Source organism: Bos indicus x Bos taurus, chromosome 27, assembly GCF_003369695.1.
Source record: "Bos indicus x Bos taurus breed Angus x Brahman F1 hybrid chromosome 27, Bos_hybrid_MaternalHap_v2.0, whole genome shotgun sequence".
Taxonomy (NCBI): domain Eukaryota; kingdom Metazoa; phylum Chordata; class Mammalia; order Artiodactyla; family Bovidae; genus Bos; species Bos indicus x Bos taurus.
In genome coordinates this window covers 26252929-26277469 of record NC_040102.1, presented here as the reverse complement: position 1 = coordinate 26277469, position 24541 = coordinate 26252929, and the positions used below count along the sequence as shown (strand labels likewise).

General features: G+C 39.0%; 2 protein-coding genes across 3 annotated transcripts in view; one reads left to right on the top strand and one right to left on the bottom strand.

Moving 5' to 3' along the window:
* The first annotated feature begins 1719 nt into the window (after nucleotides 1-1719).
* The window catches only part of GTF2E2 (general transcription factor IIE subunit 2), an 80376-nt gene continuing 57554 nt past the window's right edge, over nucleotides 1720-24541 (top strand). Inside the window, exons 1-2 of the mRNA XM_027529922.1 lie at nucleotides 1720-2047; nucleotides 6717-6880. Of these exons, the coding sequence (XP_027385723.1) occupies nucleotides 6721-6880 (160 nt within the window). The 5' untranslated portion in view covers nucleotides 1720-2047; nucleotides 6717-6720. The remainder of the gene's footprint in view (nucleotides 2048-6716; nucleotides 6881-24541) is intronic.
* SMIM18 (small integral membrane protein 18) lies at nucleotides 15733-22638 on the bottom strand. Of its 2 annotated transcripts, none has more exons than XM_027529924.1 (3): nucleotides 22541-22638; nucleotides 16633-16730; nucleotides 15733-16201 (listed from the first exon to the last, which is right to left on the bottom strand). In XM_027529924.1, exon 3 carries the CDS (start codon nucleotides 16162-16164, stop codon nucleotides 15868-15870), a length of 297 nt encoding a protein of 98 aa, XP_027385725.1. In that variant the 5' UTR covers nucleotides 16165-16201; nucleotides 16633-16730; nucleotides 22541-22638; the 3' UTR covers nucleotides 15733-15867. The 2 variants fall into 2 exon arrangements, with proteins under 2 accessions (XP_027385725.1, XP_027385724.1); XM_027529923.1 differs by having other exon boundaries at nucleotides 16652-16730.

Genomic DNA, 24541 nt, shown 5'->3' with positions numbered 1-24541 from the left:
CTTCCTATCCATCACCAACTCCCGGAGTTCACTCAAACTCATGTCCATCAAGTCGGTGACGCCAAGTTTTATTAAACACTACTAAAAAACGAAGACCACGCAAATGAGAAGAGAGATCACATCCCTTGCTACAATGTTAAGCAAGAGAGTCAGCCACCATCTCTTGCATTTAGCAGAGATTCAAAGGCAATCATGGAGAGGGGAAGCTTTATAGAGGGAAAAAAAGCTGGGTGGGGGGCGGTGGTGGTGGAACACTGGTAGTATGCGCTGGAAGGGGAACTTGGAGAAAGGATGTCTGAAACAGGGAAGTTGGCAGCCTTTGAGTAAATCTTGACCATTCTGAGCTGATTGCAGCAGAGGTTGTGGCTTGGTTTCTCAAGTGGGCCAGAGTTTTATAAGCATATATGGTTTAGCCACTGTTCATTTATAGGAATTCTCTCATTCATTAAGAAGGAAGCTAGCAGAATGGTAGAACTGATTCCATGAGTAAATTGAGACTTACATGGTAAATTGGTACTTAGATAATCACTGGGGAAGGGATGAAATAAAAATAAATTTATACAAAACTGGCTTATGTTTCTCAGGACAATGTAATTTTAAGCTTTGGAATTTTTTTTTCAGTTTATGACTGCTCCTCCTCATTACACCTCATCAATTTTTCCTGGGTTATAAAATCTTTGAGTCCTAATAAATTGTTTTCTAAATGAAGTTATGTTTCCTGAGGGTGTCAAATGAATATCAAGTGTGTTTATTACAAAATCCTATAGAATGAAATCAATTTTAAAAAGCCATACAGGGACTTCCCTGGTTGCCTTCCAATGAGGGGGCGGTGGGTTCGATCCCTGGTAGGGGAACTAAGATCCCACAGGCTGCTGGGCAACTAAGCCCTTGCACCACAACTAGAGCAGGAGCCTGCCTGTCACAATGAAGCCTCAGCACAGCCAAAATAAATAAAATAAAAATGTAAAAAAATAACCAATTATCTTTTGGCTTTAATTCCAAGTTTTGATTAACAATTTATGTATTATCTCATTCAATCTTCACAACAATCCGATGAAAGTAACCCATTGTGGTAGTTCAATTATTATTCCCATTTCCCAGATGTGAAAACCAAAACACAAGTAACTTGAGGAGTAACCAGCATTAAGTAAAGGACAGCTATAAAATAGTAGCGCAATGGCCATGCGGTCGCTTCAGGCTGCAGGAGTGAGGCAAGGCCAGCATCACAATTTGGCATGGTCCAATACATTGCAGGCTGTGGACAAGGGCAGTTGTCTTTTTTGCCGCTTAATTTTTATTTTTACCCCTTTTCGCTGTTGAATCGCAATCCTTTCCTAAGAGAGTTTACAGGGATGGGGGTTCGGAGTTCAGAAACCGGACTTGGCTTTAGAATTTGCCTTTGCTAGCTGTACTGTCTCGAGCCAGTCATTTAGTTTCACTGGGTCTCTTGTTTCAGTTGTGTAGAGAGAGAGCTGGAACAACGTTCTCCGAATTTTAGGTGATGGTGAATAGTATCTAATGTAAAGTCGCACCATTTTAGCTGCGGCTACTCGACTCCGGGAGTTGGTGATGGACAGGGAGGCCTGGCGTGCTGCAGTCCACCGGGTCGCGAAGAGTCGGACACGACTGAGGGACTGAACTGAACCGACTCAACTCCTAGTTACGTCCCGCCCCCAATCATCCCCCCGTTGTCATGGAGATCGGGACGCCCAAGTTGGTAGATTCTCCTCCCGCGATACCTGGGCGGAGCACGGGATGACGCACGCGCGTTCTCAGCGGCCGAGGCGCCGCGGTGCCTACCGGGACTGAGCTCCCAGCCGCCCGATCAGGAAGTGGCGGGCGGAGCTGGGGGAAGAGACGCCGCCTCAGCCGCAGCCGCCAGTGCGAAGACCCCCCGCACTGGCGGGGCAGCGCTGGGCATGCGTGCCGGGCGGCGGAGGCGCTGACAACGAGCCCGAAGCGGCAGCCACGCGGGCGTGGGCGGCTGGTCCAAGCGGAGGCTCTGGGAGGCGGCGACGGGGCGCGTGGGGCGGCCCTCCTGGCTCAGGTAGGAGCTGCGGACGCCGGGTTTGGGGCGCGGAGCCCCAGCCTGTTGTTCTGCGGGGCCTCCTCCCACTCCCGGGGGCACGCGGCCTCCCGTCCCGCGGGAAGCCGGGGCTGCGGTTCCCTGCCCGAAACGCTTAACCCGGTTACAGCTTCTCGGGAGCATTGTTTCTGAGGCCGGAGGTTCAGTGAGCAAAGTTTTGGGTTGGAAAGCGGGGAAATTCGAATTGGAGAGCTGGTCGTGCCTTTCCTGAGCCCCCAAACTTACATTAGCTGTAGCCACACGGACCAGGTGTGTGGAGTTTGGGGAACCGTGGCGCCCAGCCAAGTAAAGGCTGTGATTTAGGCGCTCCTTCACGGATTTTTTTGTTTTTTTTTCAACTGCTTCTTGGAAACCTACTTTGGAATGATTTCTAATCTTGAGTTATAATAGTTTTCTGCAGAGTTTAAAGACATTTTCCAAAACAAGTCGCTGCGGTACTTTTTCCCCTTCCACTTCTACATTGCTGTCTTTTCATGGGTAAGCAGTCTTTTCTCAGCTTGCCGGCTATTCAAAGCAATATGGGCCCCTGCGAGGCTCAGGCAGGCAAATGAAGCAAGAGAGGAAAGAGTTGAAAGGTTGAAAGAAATCAAATGATAAAGTGGATAAATGATAAAGTCAAATGATAAAATGGGAGGGATGTGGGCTTTGCAGTTAAAAGATTTTCACTGAACTTTTGGCTTCTCAGTGGGGAACACGTGAACTCACTGAGTTGTGGCAGTGATGTGTGTGTTTTAATGTAAAACGGGGAGGTTGATGTGTCCTGTTGACTACACAGGTCAGTACATATGAAACTCTACAGATGCGGAGTAGTCTTCTGAGAAAAAGGTGGAAAAGTTAGGCAGAGCATGTGATGGTGAAAGACATTAAACCTTCTGTTCTAGGGACCATTGAACTTTACCCGTACCACACAGGTCGCTTTTGTTTTGGAGGCTTTTACCAGCATTTTAGGTCTGGAATAAGGAGCACCTGGTTTAGGAATCAGTCTCCTGGCGTCCAGGCTGTCTACTTTCAGCTGTGTGATCTTAACTCTGCCTCCTCAGGTGTGATAGGATAAATACCTGCCATCTCGTAGAGTTGTGAGAATCGAATGCTGTTAACATCCAGGTCTTTGTAAACTGTAAGACTTTTATTTAAATCTGTGTTAAAATCGTGATTATAAAAGCCTGGGTTAGTAATCTGTCTTTACAAAGTGAAATCAGCAAATGTTTGTTGTTTTAGGCTTGTTTCCCCCACCACGTCATTGGGGAATTCTTTCTTGTTCTGATACACTTTCCCTCCCCCAAGACTGTCTTCTGCCTTCCTCACCTGGGTATAATCACTGGGTTATTTCTTTTCAGATCCAAGTCAAAATAATAATTCTGAAATAACACGTTGGTCTAGCTTTGCTACTTAAAAAATCACTTTCACAAACATTTTCTCATTTTATTCTTACATTTGGGCTAGATGTAGACAGCATGGTAGTATCCTCATTTTACTTATGAAATTGGATTTAGAGAGGTCTAGTGGATTCCCTAGGTCATGTTACTGTCAGGGGTCAGAATTTAGGGTGGTCTTAGATTTGAGGTCCAGGGTCAGTGATTCTTCTTTCTTTAACTAAAGTTTGACAAGTTTATTTCTTATCAGTGCTTTTATAAAATTTTATAGAAGTATAGTTAATTTACAGGTGTTTCTAATTTCTGCTGTATAGCAGAGTGGCTTAAACATACACTCTGTCATATTCTTTTCCATTATGGTTTATCACGGGATATTGGACATAGTTCCCTGCACTGTGCAGTAGGACCTGTGTATCCATTCTGTAGAATAGTTTGCATTGGCCAATCCCAAACTGCCAGCCCTTCCCTTCTCTCCTCCCCTTCTTGCTTGACAACCACAAGCTTGTTCTCTACAATCGTGAGTCTGTTTTTGTTCCGTAGATGTGTTCCTTCAGTCATGTTTTAGATTCCACAAGTAATGAAATCATATGCTATTTGTCTTTGTCTTTCAGACTTAGTGTGGTAATCTCTAGGTCCAACCATATTGTGCATATAGAGTATTTCGTTCTTTTTCATGACTGAGTGATATTCAGTGCTTACATTTTTAACTTTCAGCGCGCTAAGTCACGTTTTATTTATTCATTGCTTTTTAAGCGAGGGGCTGAGTGCTTTCATGTTCTCAAATGTAAGCTGCTTACATGAAGACAAGGATTTATCTTCCAAAACTTTCCAAAGGCTGCAGTGCAGTACCGTGCCCCACAAACAGAAGACATTTAATAAAGGCTTGTAAAACTATTAACAGAGAGGCTAGGGCAATTTAAAGTTCTTCTGTTGTTAGTCATTTACAAAATATTTATTGCGCTACCCCATGCCTGAAAGCTTTCAACGTCTTAGAGTCTCTTTTTTGTCACAGAAGGGTGTGTGGGGTCTGGCTACTCGCCGCTCAAAAGCCCGTAAGCAGTCCAGGTTGGTGGAAAGGAAAGTTTGCTTATTTGAAATAAAGCAGGCTGGGGGAGGGCATATTTCTGTCCAAAGGCCGATTCGCTGCGCCGCCCCTCCCTCTTCCCCCGCATTGGCGGTGGGGCAAGAACTTTTATAGATAAAAGAAGGGGGCTGTCGCAGAAACAGCACAGTCAGCTCTGACAGTTATCTTCACTTTGGTCATCAGACTGACCAGCGTCACCTTGGTTGCTTTAGGTACAGTTAATCTTCAGTTCCGGGGTCCATTTGTTCGCATTTCTTTGAGGCCAGTTCTCAGAATTGTGGCAGCTTCTGTTGTGGGTACAGTCTGGTCATCATGTAGTAACTTCTCCCACCTGGGGTTTCAGTATCCGTAAGACAAGCTCACAGGATATGGCTCAGATTATTATCTGTAGTCCTTGAGAAGGAACTAAAGATCCTTGACTGTGCTTAATGACTCAGTTCAGTCTCAGTCGTGTCCTACTCTTTGTGACCCCATGAATTGCAGAACGCCAGGCCTCCCTGTCCATCACCAACTCCCAGAGTTCACTCAGACTCACGTCCATCGAGTCGGTAATGCCATCCAGCCTTCTCATCCTCTGTCGTCCCCTTCTCCTCCTGCCCTCAATCCCTCCCAGCATCAGAGTCTTTTCCAATGAGTCAGCTCTTCACATGAGGTGGCCAAAGTACTGGAGTTTCAGCTTTAGCATCATTCCTTCCAAAGAAATCCCAGGGCTGATCTCCTTCAGAATGGACTGGTTGGATCTCCTTGCAGTCCAAGGGACTCTTATTTAGTCTCCTTTGATTGTTTTCCCTTGCTTCTTCATTTCTCACTTCTCTGAGTAAACTCTGAACCTTTCCACAGACAGAAGGCAGGCAGAGGACTTGGGGGGCGGGGGGGGCGGCAAGGACCATAGGGTCCTGCTCCTTTTCATTTCCTCTGAGACTTCGCTTATGAGCTTATGAACACTAGTCTAAAAAGCGTAGAAATCATTTACATCGTCATCTCGTGTACTTCTGAGACTCTCCGTAGCGTTCTAGGGAGAGTTCAGACAAGAGAGGAGTGTTTTAAAATTCTTCTTGAATAACCTGTGGTTTCTCTGGTTGTACTGAAATTGCTCAGAATGTTGAATTTTAAAACGGAAGAAAATCCAAAGAGATCTATCTAGTCCCACCTCCTTCCAAAGCAGAAGTTTTCTGTAGCTATTTCTTAACAAATATTAAGTCAGCCTTTTCATTATTTATGGTAGAGAGTCCATCTGTGCTGCTGCTGCTGCTGCTGCTGCTCAGTCACTTCAATTGTGTCCGACTCTGCAGCCGCATAGACGGCAGCCCACCAGGCTCCTCTGTCCCTGGGATTATTCAGGGACAAGAATACTGGAGTGGGTTGCCATTTCCTTCTCCAGTGCTTGAAAATATACCTTTTAATTAACAACTAATTCTGATGGTTCTTTTTTTGCAATGAGCCTAAATCTGTCTCCTAATTTCCACCCAGTGCTTCTGAAGCGCCATTCTCCAGTAGGAATACCGTGTGAGCTAGGAGTGTCAGCCACACATGTAATTTAAATTTTCTAGTGGCTGTAATTTAAGAAAAAAGAAAAATAGGGCAAATTAATATTTTACTTAACCCAGTATATCCACAATATTATTACATTAATCTCTAGTTATCACATAATCCATTTAAAGTATTTCAGTAATTTAGAACGTTTTTTTGCTATATTGAGTCTTTAGTTTTTTGGCTGCACCTCATGCCATCCAGGGATCTTAGTTCCCTGACCAGGAACTGAACCTGTGTTTCCGGCATTGTCAGTGCAGTCTTAACCACTGGAGTATCAGGGAAGTCCCTGTATTGAGTCTTTTTAAATCTGGTGTGTGTTTTACACTTAGAGTACATCTCAACTCTGTCCCCGCTTAAGGTGCTCAGTTGGCACTTCAGCCAGTGGCAGTCATCTTGGACAGCATAAGTTCTGGAGCTTTAGAGAATAATCCTGTTTTTCTTTACCAGTGCCTTGGCACATAACAGGCATGAATTAAATATTTTTTTTTTAGTGAATGAGTAAGTGAATGAATACAAGTCCTAGAGAACTAGTAATAAAAGGCAGTTTTGTTTGGGAAGTAACTTTTGTTGACACCTGTGGATTTGGCATATAGATTTGAGTGACTTGAATCTGTATTAAAACTTATTTTTACCTTTGCAGCATTATGGATCCAAGCCTTTTGAGAGAACGGGAGCTGTTCAAAAAACGAGCTCTTTCCACTCCTGTAGTAGAAAAACGTTCTGTGTCTTCTGAGGCATCATCATCAAAGAAGAAAAAAGCAAAGCTAGAACATGGAGGATCATCGGGCTCTAAACAAAATTCTGGTTAGTTGAATTGACTATTTAGTTTTATTTTTCAGGGAACCACTTAGTCATGGTAAGTTCATTTTTTAGTTCAACATTCGTATTGATTCTTAGTTTGTTAAGTATAAGGGCTGGAATGATGAGGTTTTTTTGCTCTTAAGATGTTAATAGTTGTTTTGTAATTAGAATTTAGGTTATCTTTAAAAAAAAAAGTTCATTGAGGTTTAAATTACGTACCTTATAGTTCGCTCATTTTAAGTGTATAATTCAGAGATTTTTAGTAAGTTTACAGTGTTGTGCAGCTGTTACTGCATTGAATTTTTGAACATTTCCATCACCCTCAAAAGATGCCTTGTGCCAATTGGTAGTCACTCCTTGTTCCCACCTCAGCCCCTGATAACTGATAATCTTTGTCTCTTTGCCTTTTCTGGACATTACCTGTAAATGAAACTGTACAGAATATGTTCTTCAGTATGTGGCTTCTTTTTCCTGACATCTGTTGAGATGATAATGTTGTTCTTGTTCTTTGTTAATACGGTGCTGTGTGCTGTGCTGTGCTCAGGCTTTGTGACCCTGTGAACTGTAGCCCATCAGGCTCCTCTGTTCATGGTATTTTCCAGGCAAGAATACTGGAGTAGGTTGCTGTTTCTTGCTCCAGTTAATTAAATGGCAACCTACTCCATTTAATTAATATGGTATTAATTAATTGATTTTCAGATGTTAAACCAACCTTGCATTCTTGGAATAAAGCCTACTTGGTTATGGTGTGTAATCCTCTGTTGTGTGATTCAGTTTGCTGATACTTTATTCAGTGTCCATCCGTGTCGTCCCATATATCAGCATTTCATTGCATTTTTATTGCTAAAGAGTATTTCACTAGGTGGATATACCACAATTTGCCTATCCTTTTCCTGTTAATGGACATTTAGATTATTTCTACTTTCTGGCTGTTAAGAATAGCGCTGCTGGGAAGATTCATGTACAAGCCTTTGTGTGGGCGTGTGTTTATTTTCTCTTGGAAAGAGACCTGAGTGGAATTTCTGGGTTATGTGGTAAATTTATGTTTAACTTTTTAAGAAACTACCAGAATGGCTGTACCATATTACATTTCATCGTTAATGCATGAGGAATCTATTTTTTCTCATCCTTGCCATTTTGATTATAGTCTTTCTAGTGGGTGTGAAGTGATACTGTGGCTTCAATATGAATAGAATTTCATGTGCTATTAATCATTCATGTGTCTTTTGATGAAATGTGTATTCAGATTGTTTTTTTTCCTATGAAAAAATTGAGTTGTCTTCCTATTGATTTGTAAAAGTTGTTGTTTTTCTGGAGGCAGGTAGAGGGGCATACTATGGCTTGTGAGATCATAGTTCCCTGACCAGTGATTGAATCCAGGCCTTGGGAGTGAAAGTGTGGAGTTCTAACCACTAGGCAAGCTTGTGGAATTCCCTTACATGTGTTTCTGGTGTCATATTTAAGAAACCTTTGCCTAACCTAAGCTCATAAAAATATTTACTGCTGTGTTTCCTTCTAAGAGTTTTATAGTTTTTAGCTCTTATATTTAGGCCTGTGATCCATTGGGTTGATTTCTTAATGAGTGGTTTTAATGTAAGAGTCTAAATTCATCTTTTTGTGGTTATTCATTTGTCCCTGTGCAATTTCTTGAGGGGGGGAACCACTTGCTTCTCACTTTTGACTTGCATTGGCACCGTTGTTGAATATCAGTTGACTACAAATGAGTTTTTTTTTTTCCTTCTGGAATCTCAGTTAGTTTCCATTGACTCATGATTTCCATTGACATCATGCAAAGATGGGCACAATAATGGACAGAAATGGTAGGGACGTAACAGAAGCAGAAGATATTAAGAAGAGGTGGCAAGAATACACAGAAGAATTATACAAAAAAGATCTTCACGACCCAGATAATCACAATGGTGTGATCACTGACCTAGAGCCAGACATCCTGGAAGGAGAAGTCAAATGGGTCTTAGGAAGCATCACTACGAAAAAAGCTAGTGGAGGTGATGGAATTCCAGTTGAACTATCCAAATCCTGAAAGATGATGCTGTGAAAGTGCTGCACTGAGTATGCCAGCAAATTTGGAAAACTCGGCAGTGGCCACAGGACTGGAAAAGGTCAGTTTTCATTCCAACCCCAAAGAAAGGCAATGCCAAAGAATGCTCAAATTTCTGCACCATTGCACTCATCTCACACACAAGTAAAGTAATGCTCAAAATTCTCCAAGCCAGGCTTCAACAGTATGCGAACAGTGAACTTCCAGATGTTCAAGCTGGATTTAGAAAAGGCAGAGGAACCAGAGATCAAATTGCCAACATCCGTTGGATCATCAAAAAAGCAAGAGAGTTCCAGAAAAACATCTACTTCTGCCTTATTGACTACATCAAAGTAGTGGATCACGACAAACTGTGGAAAATTCTTGAAGAGATGGGAATACCAGACCATCTGACCTGCCTCCTGAGAAACCTGTATGCAGGTCAAGAAGCAACAGTTGGAACTGGACATGAAACAACAGACTGGTTCCAAATAAGGAAAGGAGTACGTCAAGGCTGTATATTGTCACCCTGCTTATTTAACTTATTTGTAGAGTACATCATTTAGAAATGCTGGACTGGATGAAACACAAGCTGGAATCAAGATTGCCAGGAGAAACATAAGTAACCTCAGATATGCAGATGACACCACCCTTATGGCAGAAAGTGAAGAAGAACTAAAGAGCCTCCTGATAAAGTGAAAAACTAGAGTGAAAAAGTTGGCTTAAAACTCAACATTCAGAAAACTAAGATCATGGCATCCGGTCCCATCACTTCATGGCAAATAGATGGGGAAACAGTGACAGACTTTAGCTTTATGGGCTCCAAAATCACTGCAGATGGTGACTGCGGCCATGAAATGATGCTTGCTCCTTGGAAGAAAAGTTATGACCAACCTAGACAGCATATTAAAAAGCAGAAATATTACTTTGCGAGTAAAGGTCTGTGTAGTCAAAGCTATGGTTTTTCCAGTAGTCATATATGGATGTGAGATTTGGACTATAAAGAAAGCTGATCACTGAAGAATTGATGCTTTTGAACTGTGGTGTTGGAGAAGACATTTGAGAGTCCCTTGTACAGCAAGGAGATCCAACCAGTCCATCCTAAAAGAAATCAGTCCTGAATATTCATTGGAAGGACTGATGTTGAAGCTGAAACTCCAATACTTTGGCCACCTGATGTGAAGAACTGACTCATTTGAAAAGACCATGAAGCTGGGAAATATCGAAGGCAGGAGGAGAAGGGGATGACAGAGGATGAGATGATGACAGAGGATGGCATCACGGACTCAATGGACATGAGTTTAAGTAAACTCAGGGACTTGTGATGGACAGGGAGGCCTGGCGTGCTGCAGCCCATGGGGTCACAAAGAATTGGACACAAATGAGCGACTGAACTGATGCCAGTACCACAGTCTCTTGATAGCTGTAGCATTCTGGTAACATTTTGGAATTGGGAGGTATAAGTCCTTCAGTCCTGTTACCTTTTTCAAGGTTGTTTTGGTTTTCCTGGATCCTTTGCATTTCCATATAAATTTTAGGATCAGCTTGTTTTCATTTGTGAGAAAGTCACCTGTGATTTTGATGGAGATTGCATTGAGAATTGCTACCTTAACAATAAGTCTTGCAGCCAGTTAATATGGCTGTCTTTGCATTTATTTAGGTTTCTTATTTCTTTCAGCAATGCTTTGTAGTATTTAATGTGTAAGTCTTGCTCTATTAAATTCTAAATGTTTTTTTTATATTGTGAATGAAATTATTTTCTTAATTTGGTATTTGGATTGTTAATTGCTACTATTAGAAATACACTATATTTGTGTGCATTGATCTTGAACTCTGCAACTTTGCTGAACTCATTATTTCTAGTTTTTTTTGTGTGAAGTTTTACAGATTATGTGAGATTGGGGCTTCCCTGGTGGTCCAGCAGTAAAGAACCCACCTGCCAGTCCAGGGACCAGGATCAGTCCCCGGGTCAGGAAGATCCCTTGCAGAAGGAAATGGCAACCCAGTCCAGTATTCTTGCCTGGGAAGTCCCATGGACAGAGGAGCCTGGTGGGCTACAGTCCACAGGGTTGCACAGTCAGTGCGGCTTAGTGACTGAGCACAAGCACGTGGAAGATAATGGCATTTGTGAATAGGAAGTTTCACTTCAGCTTTCCAGTGTGAATACCTTTTATTTCTTTTCTTGTCAATATTGGCTACTAATAGTAGTAAGTGTGAACATCTTTGCCTTGTTCCTAATCTTAGGGGGAAAGCGTTCAGTCTTCCATGTTGTAGTATGTTGTTAGCTGCAGGAGTTCCCCTCTATTTCGGTTTAGTTTGTTGAGAACTTTTACTATAACTGTGTAGTGGCTACTATTAAAAACTTGTTCAGCATCCATTGACATGTTTGTTCTTTTTCTTATTAATGTGGATATTATGCTAATTGATTTTAAAATGTTAAACCAACCTTATATTCTTGGAATAAATTCTACTTGGTTGTGGTGTATAATCCTTTTTATTTGTTGTAGGATTCACTTTGTTGATGTTTTGTACAGGATTTCTGTATCTCTATTTGTGAGGGATATGATATGGTCTGTAGTTTTTTTGTGCCTTTTGGGGTATTTCTGGCCATAAAATGATTTGTGAGATATTCCCTTTTCCTCTGTTCTCTGGAAGGTTTTGATAAAAATTTCTTCTTAAATATTTGATAAAATTCACGTGGAAAGCCTTTTGGGCCTGATCTTTCCTTTGTGGGATGCTCTTCATAGAAATTTCTTCATATAGATCTGTTCAGATTTTCTGTTTCTTCTTGAGTTAATTTTTGTACTCTGTGTCTTTCTTAGGAGTTTGTCCATTTCATCATCTACGTTTTCCAAAGGTTTTCAGACTATTCCCTTGCAGTGCTTTGATTTCTGTATGATCAGTAGTGCTATCCCTCCCCACTTTAGTTTCTGATTTTAGGAATTTTGTTGTTGTTTATTTGTTTTGGTTAGTCTCGCTTAAAGATTTGTCAATTTTGTTGATCTTTTTTTTTTTTTTTTAAATAAAAGCTAACTCTTTGTTTCATTGCTTTTTCTCTGTTTTTCTGGTTTTTAAAAATTTTATTTCTACTTCATAATTTCTTCCCTTCTTATTTTGGATTTAGTTTACTCTTAATATATTATTTTTTAGAGAACTAGATCAGTGTAACTTAGTTCACAACAGAAATTATTTACCTACTTCAAAGTGTAGCAGTAGTAATCTTTACTGATGTCATCTTGTTATGTGGTTTTCAGACTGTTTTACTAACTGATATTAAAGCAGAGCCAGTCTTTCTATCAAAGCAGGTTTATCATTCTTTCTAGCACATACATTAGATTTGATTATCTCTCCTTTTAGTTAAATTTAAATCAAAATTCTTTTTGTTCTTAATTTTTTGGCTGTCTTGTGCCCCCCAGGGATCCTGCCTATTGCCCCTGCATAAGGAGCATGGAGTCTTAACCACTGGACTTTCAGAAGTCCCTTAATGAAATTCATATTGAGTTAATTCATAGTAAAGAAGATTTTGGGCTTCCCAAAAGGGGTTCAGTGGTAAAAAAAAAAATCAGCCTGCAATGCAGGAGACGTAGGAGATTTGAGTTTGATCCCTGAGTTGGGAAGATTTCTTGGAAAAGGAAATGGTAACCTACTCCAGTATTCTTGACTGGAAAATTCCATGGACAGAGGAGCTTGGCAGGCTACAGTCCGTGGGGTCTCAGAGTCAGACATGAATGACTGACTAAACACACATACACGAACAAAATTTTAGAAACTGTTTTAAGCATTAGCAGAAATCTACTCTTAGAACGAGTCTCTTTTATCTACTTAAGAATATCTTTTGGAGAAGGAAATGACAAGCAACTCCAGTGTTCCTGCCTGGAGGATCTCATGGATGGAGGAGCCTGGCGGGCTACAGTCCATGGGGTTGCAGAGTTGGACACAACTGAGCATCTGAGCAAGAATATCTTTGCTCCAAAATCTCAGTGGTTTAAAACAGCAAAGGTTTGTTTGTTTCATATCACGTGTTTATCATATGTTGACAGGGGTCTTAACTCATTGTAGTCACTCAAGGACCCAAGCTGACATAGTAGGTGATACTTCAAATGTTGTTGGTTTCAATGACTGAGGGAAAGAGAACTCTGGAAAATCTTGCCTGGCAGTTAAATGCTCTGGTTTGGACTTCCCTGGTGGCTCAAATGATAAAGACTCCGCCTGCAATGCAGGAGACCTGGGTTTGATCCCTGGGTCAGGAAAATCCCCTGGGGAAGGCAATGGCAACCACTCCAATATTCTTGCCTGGAGAATCCCATGGACAGAGGAGCCTGGTGAGCTACAGTCCATGGGGTCGCAAAGAGTCAGACACAGCTGAGAGACTAGCACTTGGAGGTGACACATACCACCTCATTGACCAGACCTCATCACAGGGCTGTGTACCCCACCACTTCCATGTGCTGAATGAGAGGGGAGCTGGAAATACTGGGTGTAAACAGCAAAGACTGCCATAGCACCCTAGCCTGGGTCATTATCACTGGATTGTCAGCTGCTTGCCGGGTCTCCTGGGCTCGCCTCTCTCGTGGCCATTCTGTTTACCTCTGTTCTGAATCTGAGCTCAGTGTTCTTACACTCGGTCCTAGTGCCACTGGCTTGGAGCCCCTCCAACATGCTTTGCTTTCTTTTGCCTCTTGGTCTTTGGTCATAATATTTCCTCTTAATAGAACTTTCTTTCTTACCTCCTTCCCTCTTTCCTTTGGTGAGCTCCTATTTCTCTCTTAGGTTTCAGCCTAAAAGTCCTTCCCACTTGCCAGTTTGTGTTCATTGTTTAGCCTTTGAATTCCCACAGCACTCCCTGTTCTGACAAAGCTGTTTGTGCTACTGTAATTGCATGATTGTGCGTGCTTAGTCTGCTCAGTCAAGTCCGATTCTTTGCAACCCTTTGGGCTGTAGTCTGCCAGGCTCCTGAGTCCATGGGATTTTCCCCATGGGAGATTCTCCAGACCAGAATACTAGAGTAGGTTGCCATGCCCTCCTCCAGGGGATCTTCCCGACGCAGGGATTGAACTTGCGTCTCCTGTGTCTCCTGCATTGCAGGCAGATTCTTTACCCACTGAGCCATGATTACCTGTTTGCTGTTGTAACCTAATCACTCTCACATAGAAGCACGCAATATGTATTTTTTGAACGAGTTAAATAAATTACAGAGTAAGGTAGGGAAAAGATAGTGTTCATGATCAAAAAGTCTGGTTATTAAAGGACCTGTATGCTTCGCATCTATGGCATGGACCCCAAGTTTTTCAATTTATGAAAATGTGGTTTTAACAATTGCTCAGAATTGCTCCTGGTTACCAAAATATTTTGTATATCTAAGTTTCAGAAGTCCTTTGAAAGTTGATTATGTGATTTGTGTTAGTTTCTAATGTTAGGAGAAAAATATAGAAAAATAAATACTCTAGGTACTTCCCTGGTGGTCTGGTGGTTAAGACTTGACCTTCCAGTGCAGGGGTGGGTGCAGGTTCGATCCCTGGTCGGGGAGCTAAGATCCTACATGCCTAGTGGCCCAAAACATAAACAGAAACTATATTGTAACAAATTCAATAAAGACTTGAAAATAAATAAATACTCTGGATAAGCGATTTCAGACTGGCATGTAGGGCTCTTTAAATTGAAAACGATATTTATTTTTCACTTCACATATCAAATTTTTTCTGTTTTGCCATAATTTTCAGTAGCTTCTTACTCTATTAAGTTGATGTGACGCATTTAGTGACAGGCTGTTGCTTCCATTTTTGTTGTTTTGAATAATGCTATTGTAAACATCTTTGTATCTTGAGTTTTTTTCTTTTGAACTAATTTCTCAGAATAAATTTCCAGAGGTGATGTTTCTGGCTTAAGGGCAGTTGTAGGGGTTAAAACCATACTTTGGTTTGCTCATGGCTTGTAGCGAAATAGTATCAGGGTTATAAAATTTAATACTATACAGCCTTTGGCATTTCAATAAATAAAACTGCCATATTAACAAGTGTTAAGTGGTCCTATCTTTTGAAATTTTTAGCAGTTTTTTTGCATTGGGTATCTTAGTTCTTGAGAGTGTTGAGTATGAGAGGCATAATGAAAGGACAAGCTTAAGACGTGAGATTAGGAGGTGTGCTAGTGAGTTTCAGTTTGAAAATAGCTTGTCTTAGATCATGAATTTCTTACTAAAGAGTAAGTTGGTTTTATGAAATGTGTATGTAAGTGTCCTTGTGACCTTGCTGAGTATTTTGAGTCTTTCACACTAATTCTACATAAAACTTAAGTCTTTAAAACTCTGAAAGTTGTCTGTAACTAACTAGAAAATACTGCTGCTTAATAAGTAGGGTCTTACATGTATGTGGAAGTATTTTACTTTGGACCTAGATAAGCATTTTAAGTAGTGTTTTAATTACCAAAACACAATAATGACAGTACCGTTTTTTAGTCCACATGGTTTGTTTAGGTGTAAGTCGTTTTGGGATCATTAGCCTTTCTTTTGTTTTTCAGTTTACCTCTTAATGCTTCTTAGAATTGAATTCTAAGAATCTAATCCAGTTTTTGAAGTGTCATTTTAGTTTATTTTTAAAAATCTATTTATTTGGCTGCACTGTGCGGCTTGTGGGTTCTTAGTTCCCCAGCCAGAGATTGAACCCAGGCTCACGGTGGTGAAAGCGTCCAGTCCTAACCACTGGCCTATCAGGGAATTCCCTGAAGTGTCATTTTAAAACAGGTTGGTCAATTACTCACATTTGTCAAAGTTTTATTGTATATTTAATGAAGTGGATACAGACACAAAAAGTGCATATTTAGCTTGTTTTTCCCTTCTAGTAGAAATCTTTTAATTATTCATAGTCGATATTATAACAGCTGGTCTCAGAAGTTTTTCTTTTTTTTTCTCAGTAGTTGAAGACTGTTTTCAGAGCTTTTGTTCATTCTGTGTAGAGTACTAGACCACTTCAGTTTCACGTTTTCTGATGTTGTCCATCATACTTCTAATAGGGTTTGGTTCGTTTTTCAAGTCTTTTACGGTTTTGTTTTTCACACAGCAGCAGCAATCAAGCACTTCATAAAGAAAAGCCAGCACCACTAAAGAAACCACTGTAAATATAAATAAAAGCAGAATGACAAAGCAGGCAGTGTTCCAGTTATCATGAAAAGGGTAGATTTTTTGAACTTGAAAACCAAGGTACTGATAAACAGAGGTAGTGGTTTCATTCCAGAGGCTGGAGCTCAGTGAGGCCATTCTTAGAGATTCTGCTTCTTATATCGCTCCTTTTAATCTATAGAAGGTAGAAAATGAATATATGTAACCAGACTCAACGAATTTGTCAGTTAAAATCTCAGTTCTAAGATTTGTTAGTCAGTTTATATAGACTGCATGAATCTTCCTTATTTTCTGTCAGAATTAATACCAAAATGGTGTTCTTGAATTTTTCTATATTTCTGTTTATAGAGTATAAAATTCTATAAACCATACCATGTTTTTTTTTAAATATATATCACTTGTTAGACAAGTGTTTATCTTCAAGATTCATATATAGAAATTAACTGCTAATGGAGGGAGAAAAAAGGCAGCTGAATTGGTTTAAAATTTGACTAAAGCGGAAGTCACAGAACTGTTACCTAAAAGAAAAAAAAAAAAAGCAAAACCAAAACTTAGCATTTTAGAGTTGTGTTCTTCAAACTGCCCCCAGAAAAGCTTTTCTCACACCTTTGTAGATCCTTCTCACCTTCCTGGTTCAGTGTATTCTGTCTTAGTTCCACGCCTTTAAACTTCTGAGACAGGTGATGTAAAACAGGAACTAATGGCTGAGTGAAAAATAATAGAGAAAGAAAAGCCAAATAATGAGTTTTCAGAATAAGGGTAATATAATTTTAGATTAAAGTTGCCTATGAAGAGACCTTAATCTTAGGATTTTTTTTGTTTTATATATATATATATATTTATATATATACATGCATATGATAGTCTTAAATATTTCATAATTCTTAAATGGCCTATGGACAGGAATAGTTAAGGAAAAAAAACAGGCAGATTCAGCATTCCACAGGTATGTATTGCTAAATTTTTATTCCATTTCACAAAATTAGCCAGGGAGTTAAAGTTTCACTATTCTTGCATTGAGCTTTGCTCCTGTTGACCTGATACTGTTTGGGCCTTAAGTGGGACCATAAGGATTGAAGATCTGATAGTATTAAAAATAAAAAATGACTTTTTATTATCTTAATCTTCAAAGATAATCTTTTTAAGCTTTTTGAAAGAAGTTCTAAAATACATAAATACTAAGAAACTTTGAAATGAGAGGAAAAAACCCCAGAGTTCCACTTCCCTAATTCAGTGACTGTTGTCAGATTGTATGCTTTCTTTTAGGAAAGAAATGAATTATTTAGTGTGGGTTTTTTTTTTTGCTACATAGTTGTAAGTAGACTTTTATTCTTGTAAATAAGTGTTTATTGATTACCTGCTGTGTAGTAAATACTTTTCTAAGTGCTAGAAATAACTTGTGTGTGAGAGTATGTTTCATTTATAGACAATTTCAAGGTAGTGTGAAAGTGTGTGATAAATACCCCCATACTTATAATGCAGCTTCATTTCTCAACTCTTGGCCAGTCTATACCTCTGCCCACTTCCATCCCATGGAATATTTTGAGGCAGATTCCAGACATCATGTCACTTCATCTAGGAATATTTCAGTATGTATATATTTAGAGGTGAGGACTCTGTTTTTAAATATAACTGCAGTATCATTTTCAAAAAAGATTAAAGCTTAAACCCCTTGCCCCCTCAAATGTAACAGTTTAATTCCTTAGATTTCTCTGTTTTCCTTATAAATATAACTTTAAAACTTTGCTGTTAATAAACTAATATTTTCTAAGCTTTTTTTTTTTCTTTTCTTTTTTAAATCTGATTTGCTTGGCAAGTCATTTCATCTCTGGATGGACTTGGTTCCTTCCTTTCTTCTTTCATGTATTTGAAGGTTAAATTGATGATCTGAGGGCAAAAGTAAAGGTTCAAGTTCATTTCTTCTTGTTGGATTTAAGAATCCTTCCGTTTTGTGATGCTTGGTGACCTTTCATCTTGAAATGAGAGACAGGAGGCTAATGGACAGTAATTGAATCAATTGCTTATGGGAGATACAAAAATACACTGTCTGGCCCATGGGTATCTGATAACTTAGAGTTTTGTGGTGGTTACTGTTTAGTCCCTTAGTTGTGCTCTACTCTTTGATTTGTTACCCCTATTCTTTGCGACTGTAGCCTGCCTAGGCTCCTCTGTCCAGTGGGATTTCAGACTATGTCAGGAGACCCAGCCTTTCAAAGTTACTTTTCTATCTTTTGGTTTTTTCTTTTCCAAGTACACCCTAGGAGAAGGCAGGGTTTCTGCATTGCACAGCTCCAGGGAGTATCAGTCACGTCCTGTGTGTGGCGGGTGCCTTTCAGATAGAATACAGTGTACGCTGGGGTTGTGCAGTGTGAAGGTCCTGATAGCCTACCCTTCCTCCTCTGCATGGTCACTGCCTCTGATCTTAGCACCTTTTACACAAATAGTCAAGTAACCTATAGAAGCTAACTCAGAGACAAAAGTTACCTCCTTTTGACCCAGCCTTGCTGATAGAGTAGTGTCATGTATGCGTGTGCACAAATGCCTGAATAATGAAAAAAAAATCCTTTTGAATTTTTAGTACTGCTAAAATGCAGATATTCCTTGGAGGGGTAACACAGATTGTTAGTTATTTTTGCTTCAGTATGAATGAGTTTTAGGTTCTTTTTGAAAAGCAGAGCGAACAGAGGAGAGGGAGAGGAAGAAGATGAAGGCCTTGGGGAAATCGGGGTAAGGGTGTCTTATGTGGATGCGTAAAAACAGGGAGAATTGCCTGAGCCCGATCTAGTAATTTTACCTTGGCCCGCCTAGGCCTCTCCAGCACAGAGAAAAGTATTCCGTAGGCCTTTCAGGTTGTGATTCCTTTATAAAATTTGGAAATTTCGTTTGAAATGTCTAAATCTGACATGAGAACTGACTGCAGGGAGAATCACGGCAGGGGAGGGAGGAAGGAGCAGAGTGAGGCAGTTTCCTCGTTTTACCTCTCAGATTTAACCTATCCTGATCATTAACTTAAACTTCTGTTTTTCATGACTGATTTCAGAAACGTTATCCTAGCAATTTTAAATTAAAAAATATCATTTATAATCTTATCTCCCTAACATATCAAACTTTTAATTTTTTTTTTTCCTCCTAGAAATTGGCTGTGTAAAATGTATAAGTCATGCCTGGTTGAAATTATGCTGAATTTACTCCTTTGTATTTTAATTTATTTTGAGTAACTCTTCTAAAATTTGTGGATAGAGAGGGGAGAAATTATAGAGACTTAATAATTAAGTTATTATTTCAAAATGAAATTTTAGAATGATTAGAAAGTTGGCTTAAGGAACTTTGTATTCTGTTTATTTTTGAGGTACAAGTGAACTGCTTAAAAATTTTTCGGGTCCCCTTCTCCCTTTAAAAAAGAGAAAAAGAGAGCGGGAGGGAGGGAAAGAGATGGAATGGGAGAGATAAGGAGAGGAGAGAAGGGGGCAGAGAGACACACACGACATTCACTTACTTGAGGCTGACTTGTACCTGTCATTAAACTGTTCTACTGGTTACATTAATACAGTATAGTCACACAATCGAATGTTATGTGTGAATGCGCAACTGTAGTGACCCAGAAAGATCTTTAGGATATGTTGTTAACTGAACAAAGTGCAGGCCAGTATGTGGAGGAAAAAGGGAAATAATATGTATTTTTAGTTACTTGTATCTGCACAGGAATCTTGGGGATATACACAAATTAATAACAATGATTACTTGTGGGGTTGGTTGGAGAGTAGAGTCAGGTGATAGCGATGTGTGTGAAACTTGTCAAGGTGTACCTTGTTATAATCTTTCGGTTTTTGAACCATTTGAATTTAGTTATTCAAAGCTAAAAGTACTCCTTGCCTTTGGCTTTTAACAGTTTATTGTGTTTAGATTACTTCTAAAACAGAATCAGTGACTGATTAGATTGCATACTTTATCCACATGCAAACATGCTTATAATAATTATTCTTGGAATGGTGACTATGGATAGACGTGTATGCCACCTCCAAGGGTACCTGTAAGTTTTTTGCCATGTATCTAAGCAGTTTTCAGAGTACATACATAGCAGGTTTATGTTGTGAATGATGACAGTTTGCCATCTGTGAATGTGTTGATTAACTGATGAGCAGCTCAGAACATTCACCCTTTAGTTAGCTTCTGGGCATAACCTGGAAAAAGTAAACCCTGTAATATAGATTTATTTTCCACCTTACATGTAATGTGGTTTATTCTTTCATAGTACACTAAAACTCTAATAATTTTGTGTGTTTAGGTTAAAATCTAAATTGTTGATGAATTAGACATAATTAGATATGTATGCAGAGGGGCTTCCCAGGTGATACTAGTGGTAAAGAACCTGCCTGCCAATAGAGGAGACATAAGAGACATGGATTTGATACCTGGGTTGAGAAAATCCCCTGGAGGAGGGCATAGCAGTCCACTTCAGTATTCTTGCCGGGAAAATCTCATGGACAGAGCCGCCTGGTGGGCTACAGTCCATAGGGTCGCATGGAGTCGGAGACGACTGAAGCGACTTAGCACGCACGCGGGTATGTAGAAAGTCATTTACCGATAGGATTTTCTTGTATTGTGATACTGTTTTTGAAATTAAAATGTTAATTTATATGAAGCAAATGCTGTAAACATGCCTTAGAGAAAGTGAGAGAGAACAGTCAAAGGTGGGAACAGTCTGTTATACATATATATATATATATATATACAACTATATAGATAATTTTTAGTTTTTTAAAATATAAATTCCTTTCACCTAGTTTTCCTCCCATTTTAAGGCCCTAGTGAGATATTTATGGGTATAGGACTTAGAACTGTTCTGGAGCCCTTGAATTGCCAGATCGAAATAAAGTTAGGCTTTTATTCTATTTATGGAAAAGCCCTTGAATTGAATTTTCTGGTGCCTTTAAAAGCATATCCCTTTGAAATATGATCGATTAATCATAATAGCTTTTACATATAGACTAGCTCACCCAACTCTGGAGCTGTCTGGGGTAGGCCATGTATCTAGTTAGCTGGGTGAAATGGCAGTGAGCCTCCATCCGTATAACTACAGACAGTTACCAGCAAGATGTAGGCTGATTGTAGCGTTAAGACAGTTTGGGAGGCAGGAGTTTATGTCTGAAGTTTGAGTTACGAGTTAACTGTTCTATTTGACAGTTATTTTTATTTGATCTGAGACTGTTTTTGAGCTCTCTTACTTTGGGTAGCAAGCAAGAATATTTCCTAAGCAATTAACTACATTGTACTGAGTCTGGAGAAATCTTCTTTCAGCAACCTTTGGGTTTGTAGGGGATACTTTTCTCATGCTGGCAGAACACTGATTATTATAGAAGGAATAAAAATTATGAAAAAAAAAAAACTTTCAAGTTCAAAATAGATTTACCAGCAAAGAAAAGGGCAAAAGTTGACTCTTTAGGTCAGTATATATAGGTAATATTTTAGAACTCTAGCATTTACTAAATAGTTAAATTTTCATGCTTGAATATTTCAAATTCATATAGGATTTGAAATTTGGTCAGCAAGTTGATAGTAATTCTGAGTAGATATGAATGATGGCTCTGAGCTATGGAACTAATCTTATTACCTCAAAAGGTACCCTCCTCCCTCCCTTAACCAATTCTTCTTAGGACATATTTTCATTTTAAAATGTAGTTTCTCAAAAAGACTTACTGTGTATTTATTTTTGAAGATTAGTTTAAGAATAACTCTAACATTATATTGAAACACTGTGATAAATACATATTTCTGTGGCATCTAAAAATTAAACATTAGATTTTTATTTAATAATAGCATGACTTATACGCTACAGTAATACAGACCTTAAAATTTGACTGTAGGAAATTATTTTAATTAAAATGTATGAAAGTCTAAAGCTCTAGCTCTGAAAATCATCTCATTGCTTACAGTATAATGCAACCTAGTAAATGGTACTTTTGTGGTCTTTTTATTTTTATATAAAAATCACAGTGTGATTATTGGCCTTCTCTGCATGTACACTTAAATAAAACAATTTTGAATATATTCTCATATTTTCTAAAATATAACAAACTTTAATATAAATGCTTTAAATTTGTATGTATAATCAGAAAGCTTTAGTCCTGGATTTGCTTTTAGTCTAGATTCTTCTTTAAGAAAAATCCTTTGTTAAGACAGAGCAAACTGCTGAAATGAAATAGCTCAGAGAAAATTAAATTTGCAAGTAATCTCTTAATATCAAATGCATATGGCTTACTCTAAGGTCTGGATATAGATCAGGTTCATAGAAAATGTCCTGAATTTTCCATTAAGGCACAGATGGTAAGGGTGCTTGTCAAATAGCAAAGGCAGTCTTCATATTTTCATAATAAAATCCTACCAGACAATGAAAAGAATAGAGGTTTTTTGGTCTTCAGTAGGAACAAAGCTTTCTGCTTGGGCTTTATGGTAAAATATTTATATTGTATGATAAGAACATGTATTATTAAATGAAAAGATCTCAGAAACCTACCTCTCGTCTGAAAGGCTGCAGTTGAAGCGATGGTATCGTCTGTTTGTAGTGCAGTCCAGTGCACAGCTAAGATGGAGCTGCGCTTCTATTGGCTGAACCACAGGGCAGCTGACAGTTTCCTCTATGTTCATTTGCATTAAGTCCTGCCACCCTGAGTAAATCATTCATAAACTTGACTAGAGCGGACTGGGTTCTCAACTGTCACCCCCTCTTTAGGCCTAATTTTTTTGTTGTTTTTAAGCTAAATTGCTGCGTAAGAATTTGTGAGTTAGTAACAAATTGATGATTCCTTAGTGTTTAGCTGTAGAATTTCTGATCCTTCAGTGATTATTTAAGTGCTCAGGCTAGAAGCTAATCTCAAGAGAGGCAGTAACCTGGGAAACCAGCAGTCCAGGTTCTCCAGTGTGGTGTTTCCTCCACAAATTGTGCATAGACTCTCATAAATGATATTCTCTTTTCTCTTCTTTCAACTTGCCATTTATATGAACCTGACTCTTGGAAGTGATTATTTCCATGTGGTAGTTTGCTTTGTATGAAATTCCAAGGGAGAAGAAAAAGAAAAAAGGTTTTTGTCTCTACTAATTGGGAGAGGGTTAACTTTGGTAGGTACATCAGCGATACTAAAAAAAATCGTCTGTGAAAGTTAAATTGCAAAAGAACCCTCAGTTGGATGTTTATAGAGATAGAATGATGTTTTTATTGTGGTTTATTAGAGTTGTGGTCTAAGTGTAACGGTCAAGGTTTTTATTTGTGAGAGTGGCTATTAGAACAGCAGCCGATTGGGTTAGTGCTTGCTGTGTAGACTTCTTTTTTAAAATTTTGAATAAGTCACATTTGTTTCTGAGACCAGTAGAGGAGTATGTGGAAATAATCTTATTACGTTCATTTGTTCAGTCTGCTAATATTTATTACACTGGAGACCTTGTGGTAAACAAAACTGTATATGCTTCACGATTGCTTATTACCTGCATGGTGCTTATCCTTAGCATATTGTCCTTAGCTATTATTCATGGTCTTCCCAGTTGTTTATTTAGTATTATAGGATGACTGTATTACTTTAATAAGAATTCACTAAATATGTATTTATGAATTCCTGTATTCTGAAAAAATATCCAGTTGGAAATGGAATAATTTTGTTAAATGCTAACTAATGATTCTTATACCAGGCACATCACAGTTTACCACTGGATTGGAATCTTTAGTCTGCCACTTATTAGTCTGTTTTCTTATGTTTAAAATGAGACAGTAAAAACCTCTTAAATAGGATTTCTGGGAGGGATTAAATGAGAAAACCATTTTAGCATGATTATTGGCACTAGTCAGTGTTCAGTGAAGGTTAGTTGCTGTTGTTGGTTATGAGTGTCCTGAACACCTTGGGAAAATGAACTACATAGGAAGTAATTCATAATTGAAATAGCAAATGTGAAGGCACACCTGTAAGGCATTCTTAATGTTATTTCAGAAAACATAAAGTAGACTTTAATGTGTCAATAAAGTTTCATTAAAGTTGTAGCAGTTATTCTTGAAGGAAAATTGCATATGAGGTTTCATTTTAGTCTAAAAAAATGATACTCAATAAAGCCTTTTCACTAACTAATCTCAGAGGAATATTATGCTGCCTTCTAGAAGCTGTTCTTTTGGATCTCTGACAGTTGTTCCATTTGACTTGCGGTTATTCTAATGCATTCTTTTGTTTAAATTATTATTACCAAACTGGTGCCAGAAATTGACTCTCTCCGCTTTTATTTAACCTCTTCCATTGTGGATCAGCCACATGGGAACTTTATAGCATGTGATCTGATTCCTTGCTAATAGAATGTGTACTTCTAAAATGTCTTCCTAGTATTTACAATGAATTTTCCACTCTTGCTACCTATGATCTATAGAATGCATTTGTGATGCAATGGTAGCATTTGGATTTCTGCCTGTAAATATTCAACAGAATGGTATATGTTCTGAACCAAATGATCTATGTAAATTGCTCCTTATATCGTGCTGCCA